This window comes from Petromyzon marinus, chromosome 51, assembly GCF_048934315.1.
Source record: "Petromyzon marinus isolate PM22_M1 ecotype Great Lakes invasive population chromosome 51, UKy_Petmar_22M1.pri1.0, whole genome shotgun sequence".
In the NCBI taxonomy this organism is placed as follows: Eukaryota; Metazoa; Chordata; class Hyperoartia; order Petromyzontiformes; family Petromyzontidae; genus Petromyzon; species Petromyzon marinus.
In genome coordinates, this window is record NC_133717.1 from 13216695 (window position 1) to 13233632 (window position 16938).

Sequence of the window (16938 nt, forward strand, 5' to 3'; positions counted from 1 at the left end):
AGTACAGTACTGGCTTTTGACATTCGTGGAAATTGTTATCCGAGTGAAGTCTCTGCCTCCTCTCGGTCAGCGATATCCATTAGCACCCGGTAAAGTGACACACTCGACATAGTGACGCAGTCGTCAACATTGGCAGTGGGGAAGGAAATGCGGGTTTTTATTATTTTTTGTTGGCTGAAGTTCTCGCGCTGAGAATTACAATGATCATTTGACGAATATTACGCTCTCTTTTATATTATTGGTTCTTTCGGTAAAGTCACGTAGAAGGGAAACAATAAAATAATAAAAATAGAAAACATTTTTTTTAAATAATAAAAATATAAAACATTGTTTTATATATTTATTATTTTATTGTTTCGCTTCTACGTTACTTTACCGAAAGAACCAAGAATTTGAATCTCTGCAGTCACGAAAGCTTTAAATCAAAATTACTCTCTCTATCATGACAGAGTCCGGTACCACTTGCCGTTCGCGTTACCCGTGGATGGATCTGAAACTCTGATTTGACGACTCGTGATAGCCCTTTGCGCCTAACCGATGCATCATCCCTACCCTCCACACAAACACAAAGATACCCCTGCATAGCCTGAACAGACTCTTAGGCCAAGTGCTGTTCGCGGACACCTATGAAGGCCATTACGGCACACGGGAGTGGTGGGGGGGGGGGTAGCCAGCACCTCCTCCGGCTGCCTTTGTCTCTCTGGTGGTCGATGATTACCCACCAGACCAGGTACTCAAAACAATAGCAAAGAAAAATATCGCCGGAATACCCTCAACAGACTGTTGGAGCAAGTGCTGTTCGCGAGCGGCACCTATGAAGGCCGGTACTCAAACACACACGCAGGCATTAGCATGGGTAGTTTTCAAAAATCCGTATGCAAGCCCCGTTAAATTCAATGCCACCGCCATCCACTTGTGGAGACACCTGGTGCCCCCCATAGCACTACTAATTGCCGCCTTTATATGTCGCTGTTTACTGCCACGCGTCGGCAGTAATGCGATTATGGTCAATTCATTATGCCCGGGCTTGGCTGGCCGGCAGGGGAGCTATGCAGAGCGCTAAATTGTTTACGCTTCGCCACACAGCGCGATGCCTTAATTACTCTCTCTTCCGAGACCGGGGGGCCGCGGGTGCATAATTTTTTTTTTTTTTTCTAACGCCGACAGAGCAGTAATTCGTTTGTAATTGGCTTTAGGCAATTATCCGCGCTCACGCCCGTAATGTACCGGGCGCCACCCAAAGTGTTTCCATCAATATTAATTAAGAAGAGGTGGTTCACGACGCCGGGCGCATGTCGCGCACGCACGCAGTCGTACGCGGCCGCGCACATTTGCGTGCGAGAAAGTTTTTGGGGGCGAGCGCGCGACCCTCCCTGGGGGTCACCGCCATTCCTGAGCAGCGCCTTCAGCTGCGCATGCTTTCGCGGGGCAAAGAGACGCCCTTCTGCAATCATCGCGCAGTCGGCGAAGCCTCGCGTCGGGGTCGAGGGCTATAGCCGTGCAACGGCGAGCGGCTTGAGATGAGCGCCGTGAAGGGAGTGGCACCTTGGCAAAAGGTTTTTTTTTTTTTGGGGGGTTGGATCGCGTGCCTGTAAATGTGTCGATGGCGAGAACATTTCTGGCTATCGCCTGTGTGGGTCTTAACTCGTCCCGTCGGTTGACACGGAGTCACGGAGTCCTATTTAGTCCAGTCACCACTGTGAACCCGGAGACGTGATTTAAATTCCTGGCCACTGTTAACTTGAGTGGCGATAACGTTGTCTGAACTTGTCCCAGGCTTTCGTGACCAATATCATCCATAATAGAGGTTTTTTTGGGTTAGATCGCGTAAATATATAAATGTGTCGTTAAAACCCGCCACCACCCGACACAGCCAACTAGCAAGGGTTGTCACGTAAACAGAACGTGGCCAATTCGTCACTAGTACAGCACACCGGTGTGTTGGAGAGCCAAGCCACAACATTTACAATCTGAGTACGACGTTTCGCCAGTAATTACAACCAGCTTCATCAGGCGACAGACAGATTTGTGGAGAAGTCTAACTGTTTCGTTCCTTATATAGAGGCGTTGATGTGGTGACCACACTTCTGCTCTCTTGCGCAAAGTGAGGGGAGGGGTATTACTGAGTTAACGTACATTGTGCATGTTCATCATGCAAGCCCTTTTATCTTGTCCTTCCTGTCTATTGTGAGTATTGAAATGGCCGTACCAATGGAAATCCCTATTGAAGTATGCTGCCCTTCATAAGCATGCATTTAAATAATGTATTATTTGATGATTCGCTTCCATGCAGCACTAAGGCCGTAGCTATCTGAATGGTTACAATTATTTTTCTTTCTTTCAATTTCGATAGATTCTCTAAATAGTCTTGGTCAGTAGTTAGTTTTGCACAGAACTTCAACATTATCAAAATCAATTGAATGTCCTTGTTGGCACGCTTGTTCTGCTACTGCTGGCAGTTGTATTTGGGAGAATTTAATATTTCTCCGATGTTCTTTTAGGCTCGTGCTGATCATTCGCCCTGTTTGCCCAACATAACATTTTCCACACGTACAGTTTATCCTGTATACACCTTCTGTTGATAGCTTCGGTAATACAGCTTTTGTACCAGATGTAAATTTCTGTATTTTATGGACCGTGCCAAATCTGACTCGGATGTTTTGTTTTTCTAAACATCTGGCTAGTGTATCAGTTACTCCCGCAATGTACGGTATGATAATAGGTTTTTCCCCTTTTTTCTGGCAGCAAAACAGGTGTTAAGATGTTAAAACACAAAACTGAAACCTTTTACAGGGAATCATGTCTGCATTAACCCCAATGCTTGTGGTCAGAATGCAGACAAAAAAACATGCTCTGATAATATATGGCATTGTCTTTGAAACTGATTGGTCCACACCAGAGACAGCTTTCTTTTGAGCCTTGTCTCAAACGGTTTTAGACTAGAGGACGCCAAAAGGCGTACAGCACAAAGACAATGTCACTATCAGAGTAATGAGAGCTCGTGTCGATCATCTACATCATGGGACCTCCTTTGCCAGTACCAAAATATGAGAATAGGGTTTTCCCCTATTTTGTGGACGTTCATTTGCAGCACTTGCATTCTGACCACAAGCATTATGGTTAATGCAGACATGATTCCTTGTAAAAGGTTTCAGTTTGGTGTTTTAACATCTTAACACAGCTGTTTTGTTGCCAGAAAAAAGGTGAAAAACCTATTATCATATTTTGGTACTGGCAAAGGAGATCCCATAATGTGAATGCACGGTATTTTGATCGTTTTAATTACTTGGGCAGTTTCAATGCTCGTGTTATTTGATTTCGTTTTGGCATTCAATGCCCTGTTGATTTGTGCATCCATTGTAACTGATCATTTGCAGCACTTCTTTAACATGTTGAATTTCACTTCTCAGACTGTCACCATCTGACACTTTCTCAGCTCGATGAATGAGCATCTTAATCAGAGCAGATTTCTGTACGGGCTGATGGTGTGACTCTGCATTCAGATAGGCATCAGTATGCGTTTGCTTTCGGTCAACACTGTGTGTTATTTTACCATTTCAACCCTGTCCGAGCAGAATATCCAGAAATGGTAGAGTTCTGTCAGCTTCCACTTCCATGGTTAACTGGATGGATGGGTTTTGCAAGTTGAGATGTCGAAATGTGTTCAGTGTATCTTTGCCGTGTGGCCAGACCACCAATATGTCGTCCACATATCTAAACCAAGCAGATGGTATTAGTGTGCTTGAAGCTATTGCTTTTGTTTCAAAATCTTCCATTTAGAAATTCGCTATCACAAGAGACAAAGGAGAGCCCATTGCTGCTCCTTTTGTTTATAGAAGTCACCTTGCCACAAGAAGTAGGTGTTCTTTAGACAGTGTTCAGCTAGTCTTGGGATGTCTTTGGCTAAACCGTTGTTTGTTACCAGAGTGTCGAGTAATTTTATTGACTCGTTGACCGGAACCCTCATGAACAGAGAGGTCACATCAAAACTTACGAAAATATCATTAGGGTTAAGCTTAATATCTTTAATCATATTAGCTAGATGTTCAGAGTTTTTCATGAACCAAGAGGTCCTACCGATGTAGGGGTGTATTTGTTTCGTTACGTATTGTGTGCAATACGTAACGAAAGAGCGCAGAAGCGTGGTCACCACATCTACGCCTCTATATAAGGAACGAAACAGTTAGACTTCTACACAAATCTGGCTGTCGCCTGATGGAGCTGGTTGTAATTACTGGCGAAACGTCGTGCTCAGATTGTAAATGTTGTGGCTTGGCTCTCCAACACACCGGTGTGCTGTACTAGTGACGAATTGGCCACGTTCTGTTTACGTGACAACCCTTACTAGTTGGCTGTGTCGGGTGGTGGCGGGTTTTAACGACACATTTATATATTTTCGCGACCTAACCCAAAAAAACCTCCATTGTCACAGACCCTTTTTTTTTGGGGGGGGGGGGGCGACTCAGCCTTAAACGAGTACCTGGTTTAGTGTGAAAAGTTCGCACTGGGGGAGACAAAGGTGGTGGCAGGGCATGGTACTCACCACACCCAAGAACATCATCTGATATAAGGAAGGTGTTGCGGTTTTGTAAAATTAGGCAAAATATGGATCATAACCTCCATTATTTATTTCTTGCTTTTGTACACTTCGTACAATTTTGCGCATCTCAAATGTTAGTGGGGTGATTTTGTTATATTTTATATGGGAAGCGCTCCATCATGATTTGATTGTGAAGGGCGCCATGGTGGGGAGATGTTAACTATCTCGCCTGGTGTACAGGAGGTCATCTTGGGTTCGATCCCAATCCTGACGCCTGTATATTTGGAGTTTGCGTGTTCTCCCCATGGACGCGTGGATTTTTCTCCAGGTCCTCCTCCACGTTTATAATCAACATGCGTTTTAGAGTATTTGGCTGCTATAAATTTCTACATGATAAGCCACTTCTTTGTTTGTGGCCAGGTCGCTTCTGAAAAAGAGCTGAGTGGGCCTTACTTGGTAAAATATCAATGTTTTTCTTTTAAACAATTACGTTTTATTGATTCATATTGTGATTGAGTGTTGATGCATGTTTTCCTTCAGGACAACCGGAGCATCCAGCCACTCTCCCCGGGCAAGATCTCCTCCTACTATTACCTGAAGCACGGCACGGTGCGCATGTTCCGTGAACAGCTCCGTGCCGACAGCCGCGTTGAGGACCTCCTCGTCACCCTGTCCGTGAGTCACTGTTGAGGTTGCACTCATTACGTGTAAGGTCGCGCTCATTGCACACAAAAGTGCTCGCCATAAATGTGCCCACGGCACCTTGCTGATCTTGTCACGTGAACTCCGGTCAGCCTCGCAGCAGCGGCTTTTGGCTAGCCGTCGAACAAGGACGGTCACCGCATCGCGCGCTTTCAGATGCACTTCCGCAGCCATCTGGAATGCTCTTCCTTCTGATATTAGAAGCCACTGGAGCTATGCTCTTTTTAAAAATCTAGATAGAAAACTCATTTGTTTAGAACTGCTTTTTGTGTTGTTAGTTTGTTGTCCTTCCCCCGCACCTTTGATGAGCACGGTTGGCTACGTACGGTGCGAAATAAAGTTCAACATACTTATGGGGGGACCGCCTGTCCTCAACGCTTGTCATCGTCGTCGTCGTCACCGTCAGTGACGGCGGTTCCGATGACGTGGGTTTGTAACGCGTGCGATATACCACGGACGTAAACGATGGTGACTCTTTAGGCACGGAGCCAAGCTCAGTATCGCTCGAAAGCCAGGCGGAATCGCAGGGTTCTTAAGAGAAAAGGTTCCGAGACGTCTGCAAGTTGCAGGCTGTGGGTCTCGTCCCCTTCACCGCTGAGTCTCGGAACGCGCAAGCGGCTCGGCCGTAATTTTATTTAGAGAGACTGAGCAACGTTGTTTTTAAAGACTTCGTACTCGCAGCGGGGGAGAAGTGTCAATCGCAACTCTGCGATCGACAGCTGGCGCCAAACTGTGCCACACGACCGCCCGCACGGACTTGTGGGAGCCTCGGTACTGATAAGTTATTATATATTAGCGTATCTTCCGGTTTCGTTTTGCTGACGTACACGTACGTTACCGGAACGCTCAAGGGTTAAATTTTCCCTTAAAAGTGCCTGTGGAGTCGACGGCACGAATCCGCGGCGGGCGGCGTTGCAGACGGCGTGGGCTGCCGCGAACCTTGACTACTGGCGACGTGCAGCGCGGGGAGATTATTTGCCTTTGATTTTGGTGTTTTTGCGGTGTTTTAAATTTAAACAATGTGATGCGTCCTGATTTTTGTTTGCATCGTTGCCGTACTTTTAATTTCCTTTGGTTTCTCTTTTTTTTTGGTAATTTTGGTTGCCCCCAAGGTCCCTTTGCTAATGAGACTCATCCCTGGTCTCTTCTTCTCAGAGCTGATAAACTAAATACACTTGAACTTCTTGTTGGCTGGCATCATGATCATTGTTGTCGTCATTATCGTTGTCACTCGCGATTATCCCGAGCTTAGTAACCGGCACAATTACAATTATTGCTGTCATTTTATTCACATTTGTTATTAGCAACATCATCCTCATACTGAAAATATTGTCATAATTATCTTTGCCATCGTCATTGTCATGATGTAATACTAATTTATTGTTGAGAGTTCATGACAATCAAATATCCGTGGGTTCATCTCTTTGTGGACCAGTGCAGCCCACTAGACATTCCAGGATCTATATGACGATTACAACGTTCATGTAAATCAACAGTGGTTATCTTTATAGGGGGAAAGGCAGGGGGGGATTATCTCACGATAGTAATGTGGAATGTCCAACACGTGCAACCAACAGGGCTGAGCACTGCCTCTTAATGCTTCTCTGCTAAGCGCACGGTCATGAAAATGTTAAAACAGACGTGCACACAGATGCACACACAGAGCGATCTCGTAGTTTGTAATCAGACGTTCATTGCCATTCCATTGAAACCTATCTTTCTGTGACCCACTTACATCCCGAACTTTTAGGCTTTCAAGCCGATAATTTAAACGACGGCATTTTGTAATTACGTTTTATAGTCCACGTTAACCAGCTGCCTTTAAGACAAACCGAGAGTCCCTTTAACCCAAGCCTGGTCTATCCACACCCTTCATTATCCACCACGCTGAATAGTTTAACCAAAAAAAACCCCATACCCACCGGCTCCCTATTGTGAAACATGCTCATCAATTAGGGGCTTAATTGAGCGACTTTGATGGGGAAAATAGCTTGGCAGATGGGACACACGCACCAGGAAGAATGAAAAAAAGATTATCCTTGATTTATTTCGTGTGTGTGGGTGTGTCAGTGCCTGCCTGCATGTGTGTGTGGGCTTGTGGGAGGAGTGGTGGCACAGTGGTCGGCACACTGCTCGACGAACCCAGGTGACCTGGATTCGATTCCCAGCCGCGGATAATGTCAGCGGCGTAATCTAAATCTGTCCAGGGTCCACCTCTAGCTTTACTCAGTCCTAAATGAGTACCTGGTGTGGTATGTAAACATCAGCACTGGGGAGACAAAGCCGTCCAGGCGTGGTGCTGGTCACGCTACCCACTCGTGCACCACACCGGCCTTCATAGGTAGTCCCGGCACTTGTCCTTACAATCTGTGTGGCTACACAGGGGACCTTTGTACTTGTGTCGACTTGAATTTGTGCGTGTCCTTGCCGAGCTGTGTTGTAAGTGAGCAGGATGCATTTGTGTAAAACAAATATTATATATACAATCTCTCACACACACACACGGGAATACGCACCCATATCTGTAAACGTTTCGCAAACAGATTCCACGTTCAGCCTCGTGAACTGCCTGATCTGTTTCTGATAGGATGTACCTGGTAAGGCCGGAACAAAACACGAGGATGGTTGAGCGAGCACCCTACCCAGGCGCCTGTGTCTACCCAGTGCCAATGCTTATCCTCTGCACCAGGAAACATTTAAGACAGAGTTGGTGCCACGGTGGTGATATGTTAGCTCCCTTGCCTGGTATGCAGGAGATCGTGGGTTCGATCCTGATTCTGCCGCCTGTATGTTTGTAGTTTGCGTTTTATCCCCGTGGTCGTGTGGATTGTTCTCCGGGTCCTGCGGTTTTTTGTCCACATTTAGATTCATGCATTCAGAGTATTTGGCTTCTATACATTGCCACATGATAATCCACTTTTTTAAAGTTATCATTCGTGGCCAGGTCGCTTCTGAAAAAGAGCTTCATATAGCTCAGTGGGCCTTACTTGGTAAAAATAAAAATAAAAGTTTTTAGTTTTACTATAAATGTCACCCACAGCCAGAAAAATCAAACCCAGCAACACACACACAGGCACACAGACAAAGATCCCCCCCCGTATGGCCATCATGCTAACAGTTGGGGAAAGTGCTTTTCACGAGCACTTCTTAAGGCCTGCACTGGGCATGAAGGGGTGGGTGGCCAGTGCTACGCCCGGCCACCTTTGTCTCCCCAGCTGCTCATTTAAGGATGAGTCTGCCATGGGGAGACTCGGAACCGTTTCTGTTTTTCGACATTAATGTTGACGGTGAGAACTTGGCTGGCCAAGTACGTAGCACATTGTGCCAACCACCACTCCCCATCCACACACAAAGACAAAGATCCCCATATAGCCATAACAGACAAGTGGCTGCACAGCATCACACCCGGCCACCTTTTTCTCTCTCGTGGCGATGTTCACACACCGCACCGGGTTCTCGTTTGAGTCTGAGTCGACCTAGGGGAGGCCCAGGACCGGTTCAGATAATCATCACTGGTGGGTGGCCATTAGCAGGAGTCGAACCCTGTTCGCCGGGGTTCGTAGTGCAGCGCGCTAACCAACGGCACCACCGCTCCCCACACACACACACGAGCACACATACGCACGCGCGCATACGTACACGCGAGCGCACAAACGTTCGCAGATTTTTCAGTAAGGCACGGGCAGAGCGCGGCGCTATCGCGGACAGCTAAGCCCCGGGGGGGGGGGGGGGGGGGCGCGACACAAAAAAGAAAGGGCGAGCGGAATAAAGGAAAGGCAATGCGGCGGAGGATTAATGCAGCCATTAGTATTCAGGACGTCGGTGATGGTTGTTTAATCGCCATGTATTAATGCAAAGTACAAATACAAACTGGTAAACGGGGGTGGGGGGGGGGAGGGTGGGGGTGCGGGTGGGGGGGGGGGCGCTTCTGTGCAGTTTGCGCCGCCCTTCTCCGTTTCACAGCGTCGACAGATTCACGAACAAAAAAAAACACCAAGGGAGGCGCTGGTACGTTGGGGTGAGTGTGGCGGTGGTGGTGGTGGTGGTGGTGGAGGGAGAGCTGGTGGGGGCTGTGTTGTGCGGTGAGTGTGGCGGTGATGTGGTGCGGGGAGCGGTAGTGTAGCGGTTAGCGCTACGCTGCGCTATGAACCCGGCAACCTGAGTTCGATTCCCGCTCGCGAACATAACCGGTGACGATTATCTGAACCCGTCCGGGGCCTCCCTTAGGTCGACTCGACCTCAAATGAGTACCTGTTGCGGTGCGTAAAAACATCACAACTAGGGAGACAAAGGCGGCCGGGCGTGGTGCTGGCCACCCACCCGCTCGTGTGCCGTGCCGGCCTTCATAGGAGCTACTCGCTAACAGCACTTGCCCCAAGAGTCTGTTCAGGCTATACGGGGGATCTTTGTCTTTGGTGGTGGCAGCAGCAGCAGCAGCAAGAGAGAAAGCGGAGGTTGTGTCAGTTCACTGGTGGGAGGCGACCAGACCTCACTGCCAGCTTGTAATCCTTTTAATAGTGATATGGATGAATATAAAATGACGCTAGAATGTTGCTGTTCGTTTTTTAACAAAGTGCCCAGTGGGTTGATGCTCCCCCTTGTACACGCACTGGCAGATCAGATGTTAGATTTTGTTACTTCTTCATCTAATTAATATTTAGATTTTTGTTTTCTCATTTTAAATGGGAGACTGCCGTGGCGTGTGATGGTTAGGGCTACACCTTGACTTTTTCTCTTAGTTATTTAGTGAGAGAACAAGTTTTCTCTGCAATGGGAAATTATCGACAGCTGTCAATTTCATACTTTTCTCACAATCTTGTTACTCTGAGCACTACAAGTAATCCACTCTTTTATACCATAAAATGCCAAGATAATATATCTTGCGAGATTTTCTTTTTGTATTCTCGGATTTAAAAAAATATTCTGGCAAGAGAATGACATTAATAGGGGCACAATTTGAAAAGTTCGGGTACATTTTTCATTAACCTTCTCAGTCTTCTATATTCGTTTGCCCCACCTGTTCAGTGTCGCTATCTATCATTATTATTCTTGGTTCTTTCGGTAAAGTCACGTTGAAGGGAAGCAATAAAATAATAAAATATATATAAAACAATATATATTTTATTGTTTCCCTTCAACGTGACTTTACCGAAAGAACCAAGAATATGAATCACTGCAGTCACGGAAGCTTTAAATCAAAATTATTATTATTGTTAAATGTACTCTGAGCTTGTCCACTTTCCTTCTTCACCGTGTCTCCTGTCCAACCTACGCGGTCTTTTCCCAATATTCTGCACATGCCACCGCTTCTGGTGTTGGCATTTTCAAATCTCGAGGAGTAGCATTGTGGTGCTGCAGGTCATCTCAGAAAATGATCCGTGTGGCTTGCTTCTCCTGACAAGCACATTGTTCAGTTGTGCAGAAGTCCGCTGTCTCAACCCCAACGTTGATTTGTTTCACAGAAAATCCCGTGCAGCCAGTTACCCTGCTATAGTTTCGGTTGCAATGGCCCCCGTGGCAGCCAGCAGCCAGCCAGAAACTCGAGGCATAGATAATTTTAATCGTAGTGTTATGTTTAGTATCGCCTATAATTGACCAAAATAGCATTACATCTTTATATACTTACACATGCTGTATGGTTTGTGTGTTTGTGTGTATATACATATGAACAATCTTGTAGTGGTTAGCACGCTGTTCATTGATAGCAGCGGTAAGCCAAGTTCAATTCCTGTCCGTGATTCCCATTGTCGATGACTAGTTGAGATGTGAACCCGTCAGGGCATGTAGGTGGTGTCTTTCGGTAACAGGACAGCAAGTAGTTTGCCCACATGCTGTCTGCTCGTGCTGCTTGCTTTTTTTGCCCTTCCTTCCCCAATCCTGCCAATACGACATGTGTGCGTTTGAGACAGAGGCACGGAGACACGGGGCATCTGGGAGGTAAAGGATTTGTCTGTGGGGAGGTGGCTGTGTAGAGTGGCATTTAAATGCCTACCAACACCAAAAGCCCTCTGCACCCCCCACCACCAGCACCACCCCCTCCCATATGGACCCTGCGGTCTCATCTCCCTGACATCCCTAACGCCGCCGGTGCTCGCTGCGTGTCCCAGATACATTGGCCTCAGCGGGCGAGAAAGAAGGCCCTCCTTAAGCCGATCTTCTGCAGGCACTCCTGCGTCTGCCGCTGAGATGTCTTGTGCCCCCCCCCCCCGTACCCAGACGCCACGGGGCACAATGGGTCTCCCTCTGCGCCCACAATGCAGATTTACAGATTAAAACTCAAAGGGTAGCAGTGACAGTGTGAGAGGGGGGTGCGTGCTTGTGTGGAGTCGAGGTCTTGTGGGTTTAAAAACTGGACACACGCCAGGAGGAAGTAACTTACACCTTTATTTTAGGCATTTTTTTTGGTGAAGCTCAAAAATGGAAGTGTGCACACTTGAAAACTTGCCGCCGTCGAGGACTGGAGCTCAATCTCAAAAGATCTCAGAGGATAGCTCTCTGATATGCGCTTCCACGGAGAGTAGGATTCTCTTTGGCATCTGTTGCGTATCTAAATCGATTCTTCGTCTCGCGACCATAACGTTTGGGAGATAATGTTCTTGTAATGAATATCAAATTGCCCACGATCTTTGTCATTAAGGCTGCCTTAAAAGATTAGGTTTTTTTTCACGTAGAATACGAATGTTACTTCTTTATGCAGGTAAATCTCACGGAGACCCTGAGAGACCCCTTTTTTTCTCAGGATGGGTCCTGCCGTGTGGAACCTTTTGAGTGCTTAAACTTTGGCACACGTGGACCGGATGTGAACGTTTCCTTCCAAGTTCGGTGAATCGGTCCTGACACCCGCGCTGGGGCGGTTTTTTTCAATAAAGCGATCTCGAACTCTTCACCACAGCGACAATAACGACGACGACGACGATGCATGTGTGCACGTACATTGAACGTCTTTCTCACCGTACGTAGTCAACCGGAGGTGCCGAAGAAATATAATTCGAAAAAAAAATCCCCCCCCCCCCCCCCTAATTGACGTCAATCCCCCTCACTCACACCCACACACACACACGGCGGTACAGAATTGACAATCGAGCGACAATGCAAAGAGCAAGGGCGAGTCAACCAATTAAAGTGCGAGCGGCGTTAAACCCCCCCCCCCCCCACTAACGAGATTACAGCGGCAAACACAAGTGACATAATTCACGGCACTCGTTGAAAATAAGGACCCTAGCCGGTGGCTGTCCCCCCCCCCCTGCCGCCCCCCCCTCCGTGTGCCGCCCCCCTCCGTGTGCCGCCTTGTCCCCCAGCTCTTTATTCTTTTCAGGTTCGATCTGTCAGCACGTGCACGCTCCGGAGTCTCTTTGCCGCTCACCCGAGCGAGCTTAAACGCGCCAAATTGGATTTGCGGATGGCCGTCGGCTACCCCGGCCTTTGCCAGCGCGCCCTTGCTGCACACTGCCCCATCGGCTGAGCACAAAGGCAGCGGAGTGGATGCGGCACGGGTTTTGCGTGGCGGCGTGCGGGCGCGTCTTGTGTGTGCGTTTGTACGCACGCGCGTAGCGTGCGTGTGTGTGTGTGTGTGTTAGGAGGCGCTCGCTGACAGCACTTGCTCCAAAGAGTCTATTAAGGCTATAGGGAGAATGTATATTGAACTTGTTTCGACACCGTACGTAGCCAACCGAACGATCCCAGGCGGCAAGACAACTCTACACCACGGGACCTCTGGCCGCAGATTCAATCGAACCGTTCTAATCGGAGGTGCGGGGGAAGGACAGCTAGGATCTTTGTTAGGAGCAGTAGTGTCCTGGTTAGCACGCTGCACTTCAAACCCGGCGACCCGAGTTCGATTAGCAATCATGGCCAACAACAGTGACGATTATCTGAACCAGTCCTGGATCTTCCCTAGGTCGACTCAGCCTCAGATGAGTACCTGGTGCGGTGTGTAAACATCGCCACTGGGGAGACAAAGGCGGCCGGGCGTGGTGCTGGCCACCCACCCCCTCGTGTGCCACGCCAGCCTTCATCGGTGCTCACTAACAACACTTGCCCCAAAAGTCTGTTAAGGCTATCGGTTGGATCTTTGTGACGTGCAGCGGTGTCGTGGTTAACACGCTGCGCTACGAACATGGCCACTCGCTTTCGATTCCCGCTCGCGACCAATAAGCGTAGCAAATATTTGAAGCGGTCCTGAGCCTCCCCTAGGTTGGCTCAGCCTTAAATGAGTACCTGATGCACTGGCTGGTAAGACAAAAGGCGGTCGGGCGTGGTGCCGGACACCCACCCCCTCGTGTGCCACGCGTGTCTTCATACTTCTTCGCTAATAGCACTTGCCCCAACGGTCTGTATGGGCTATACGTGGGCATCTTTGCCTTTTGTGCGTGCACAAAAGCCATCCTGATACCTCGCACCCTCTCGCGCTCAATACTGCCGCTGTCTGTCGCACTCGGCGCTGCTGGTAATCTTAACTCTGTGTCAAGCTTGTCAATGTGTCAGGCAGTGTCTGGCTGTCTTTCACGTGATCTGTGTTTAACAATGTACGTCCAACTGTCTGTGTGTCTGTGTGCCTGTAACTGTGGACGTGTGGGTAGCGGTGGCGCGCAGCACAACGAACTCGACGACCCGAGTTCGATTCCCGGTCCCGAACCTCCCCTAGGTCGACTCAGCCTCAATTGAGTGCCTCGCGCAGTGTGTAAGCATCACCACTAGGGAGACAAAGGTGGCCGGGCGTGGTGTTTACCCCAACAGTCTGTCAGTGAGTGTGTCTGTGCGTCATGTTGTCAATGTATATTTGTTTACGTCTTGTGTCTGTGCGAGTCTTGTGTTTTGTGTGTGTGTGCTTCTGTAGGTATGTTAATGTTTTTTTACTGGTAGGAACGAAGTTGTAAACTGAGTGTACCAGCCTGCAATAGATTAAGGTGTCCGTCCGTCTGTCCCCTTTCAATACTTTAACGAAGTGAAAAATTCCAATGTTCCTACCAGCCCACCCTGCAGGGACCTGTTATTTGCAAACGCTCTCTCTCTCGCTCCTCTCGCTCATCTCTCTCCCCTCTCGCTCGCTCTCTCACTCGCTCTCTTAATCGGTCTCTCACTCACTCTCTTAATCGCTCTCTCACTCGCTCTCTTAATCATTCGCTCTCTCGTTCTCTCTCGCTATCCTGCGACCTGAGTTCGATTCCCAGCCGAGGCTGACATCATTGGCGAACCGGTCCTGCCCCCCCCCCCCCCCCCACTGTTCACCAACCCACACTGGCCAACGCGGTGAAGCATGATCAAGCAGTCCTTACGTTCCACGTGGTGTCGGGAGGCCTTAATCCAGCAGTGGATTTGAAAAGGCCTGTGAACGTTTCCGTACTGCATTCAGCTACTAGAGCTCAGGTCAGCTTCCTTAGCTCGCACTGCTCCACTTTTTTAATCACTCTCATCATCTCTTTATCCCAAGTTTTGTTTTATATACCTTTGCTCAATTGAAGAGGCATTAACCGCGGATCGTTTGCACCTTTCAAGAGTGCTGGTGCCGGCCGTTTTGCATTTTGGGCCTTTCAGCCTATGATTAGCAACTGTTAAAAATGTTTCAACTTGGGATGCAGCAACATTTTCGTTCCTTTGGAACATTTATTCTCAAACATCACACTGCTCACACGTCACACCGCTCAGTGTGAAGCTCCGTCACTTGCTCATTGCAAACGCTCGCTCACTCTCTCTTGCTCTCTCTCTCCTCTCTCTCACTCGCTCTCTTAATCGCTCTCTCGTTCTCTCTCGCTTGCTCGCTCCACTCTCTCGCTGTCTTGACCGCTCACTCTCTCGCGTGCTCTCTCACTCCTCTCGCTCCCTCTCTCTCACTCGCTCTCTCGTTCTCTCTCGCTCCTCTCGCTTGCTCGCTCCACTCTTTCGCTGTCTTAATCGCTCTCTCGTTCTCTCTCGCTCGCTCGCTCCACTCTCTCGCTGTCTTGACCGCTCACTCTCTCGCGCGCTCTCTCGTTACTCTCTCTCCTCTCTCTCACTCGCTCTCTTAATCGCTCTCTCGTTCCTCTCTCGCTCCTCTCGGTCGCTCTCGCTTGCCCGCTCCAATCGCTCTCTCTCTCTCGCACGAAAACGACGGAAAACCGTACCGAAACAAAACGCGGCGAGCGACGCGGAACTCCCCGTTCGCCTGCTTTCCGCCATCGCTCGTCGACGGCGAACAATCCCCACGGCCGTGACCCTGCCGCTCGCCGCCCCCATTCACGAGCGAGTGTCGCACTCAAAAGGTGCCGGGGGGGGGGGTCGCGTTTTAAACCCCCGTTTCACCTTTAGCCGGCCCACCGCTCTCCACTGAAAGGGAGCCTTTATCTGCGAGTCCGGGAGCCACCCACGCTCAACGATGTCGAGTTGCCGGCTCGCCGCAGACAAAGCCCCCCCCCCCCCCCCCCCCGCGGCCACGCGATCGTAGGTGTCAAAACCGCGTGTTCTGTGACACGCGGTGTGACGCACAAAAAAGGGCAATGGCAAAGGTGCAGCCCTGCAATGCCGTGCCACTGGTAGAGGAAGGTAGAGGCTCCACGAGAGGGAGCCCAAGAACACCGGTGGGAAAATATATTTTTTTGGCCCGCTCTTCCACGCGCGACAGAGGTCGAATTTGCTCACACACTGCCCCCGCCGCACGCGGCTGGGCCTTCCGGCGAACTCTCGCGGTACCCGCTCACAACCGCTGGGTCGACAGATTCGGGGAGAGGTCCAAGAAACTAGCTCCGTTTGTTTCAATTGGAGATTCAATCGGACCCTCTGTGCGCGCACGAATGTGCGTCTTTCTGCCTCGGTGTCTCTCTGTATTTGTGCGTTAGTTTGTACTTGTGTGTACGCGCGCACGCAGGCAGGCACGCTTAGGAAGCTGTGGTGTAATAATTAATCAGCTCACTGCGCTACGAATCCACAGACTCCGAGTTGGATTCCCGCTCACGGCCAACATCGGTGACAAAGCAATCTGAATCATTCCAGGGCCTGCCCCCGAAGTCAACTCGGCCTCAAATGAATACCTGGTGCGGTCTGTAAACATGGGCATTGGGGAGACAAAGTGGGCCGAGCGTGGTGCTGGTCACACCACCTACTTGTGCTCTCTGCCAGCCTTCCTAGGTGCTTGCTTATAGCAGCACTTGCCCCCAACAGTGATAAATGCTACACGGGGGATCTTTGTCTTTGTGCGCGTGGGTGCACAGCCGCTTTAGCGCCCCCCGTGTTTTCACAACTGCCGGCCACTCGTGTTTGCCCCCGAGTGGGGCGGGGGGGGGGGGGGGGTGGGCAAAGTGGAGGGGGTTGGTTAAAAAAAAAAAAACTCGTGTGTGTCCCAAACCCAACCCCAACCTCGACCCTAACCCCAGCTCCGACTGAATGCTGGAGCAGATGTCCGTCTCGTCCTCCTCCTGCTCCTCAGTTCGTCCCACAATAGCTTTCGCGCACAGCCGCACTCGGACCGATGTGTGAGCGGGGGGCGCTCGGTTGTACAGCGCACGCACGCTTCGCATTAATCGCAGGGCTGCCGCGCGCGAGCGCAAGTGTGCGACACTGACAGCGAATGGCGACAGGGCAAGGCCATTGTGGTGATAGATTCATCCCTATCCGTCGGTGGTTGTTGTTATCGTCGTTGTCGATATTGCCGAGTGGGGTTTTTCGCGCTGCGCACAGCTCTCCGACACACGCGCATTAAGGGTTGTGCCGCTTTGTTCGATGCC

General features: G+C 49.5%; 1 protein-coding gene across 1 annotated transcript in view; it reads left to right on the forward strand.

Moving 5' to 3' along the window:
- Positions 1-16938, forward strand: part of ASCC3 (activating signal cointegrator 1 complex subunit 3) — a 117268-nt gene that overhangs the window by 67557 nt on the left and 32773 nt on the right. Inside the window, exon 37 of the mRNA XM_032973575.2 lies at positions 5081-5215. Coding sequence (XP_032829466.2) covers positions 5081-5215 — 135 coding nt within the window. The remainder of the gene's footprint in view (positions 1-5080; positions 5216-16938) is intronic.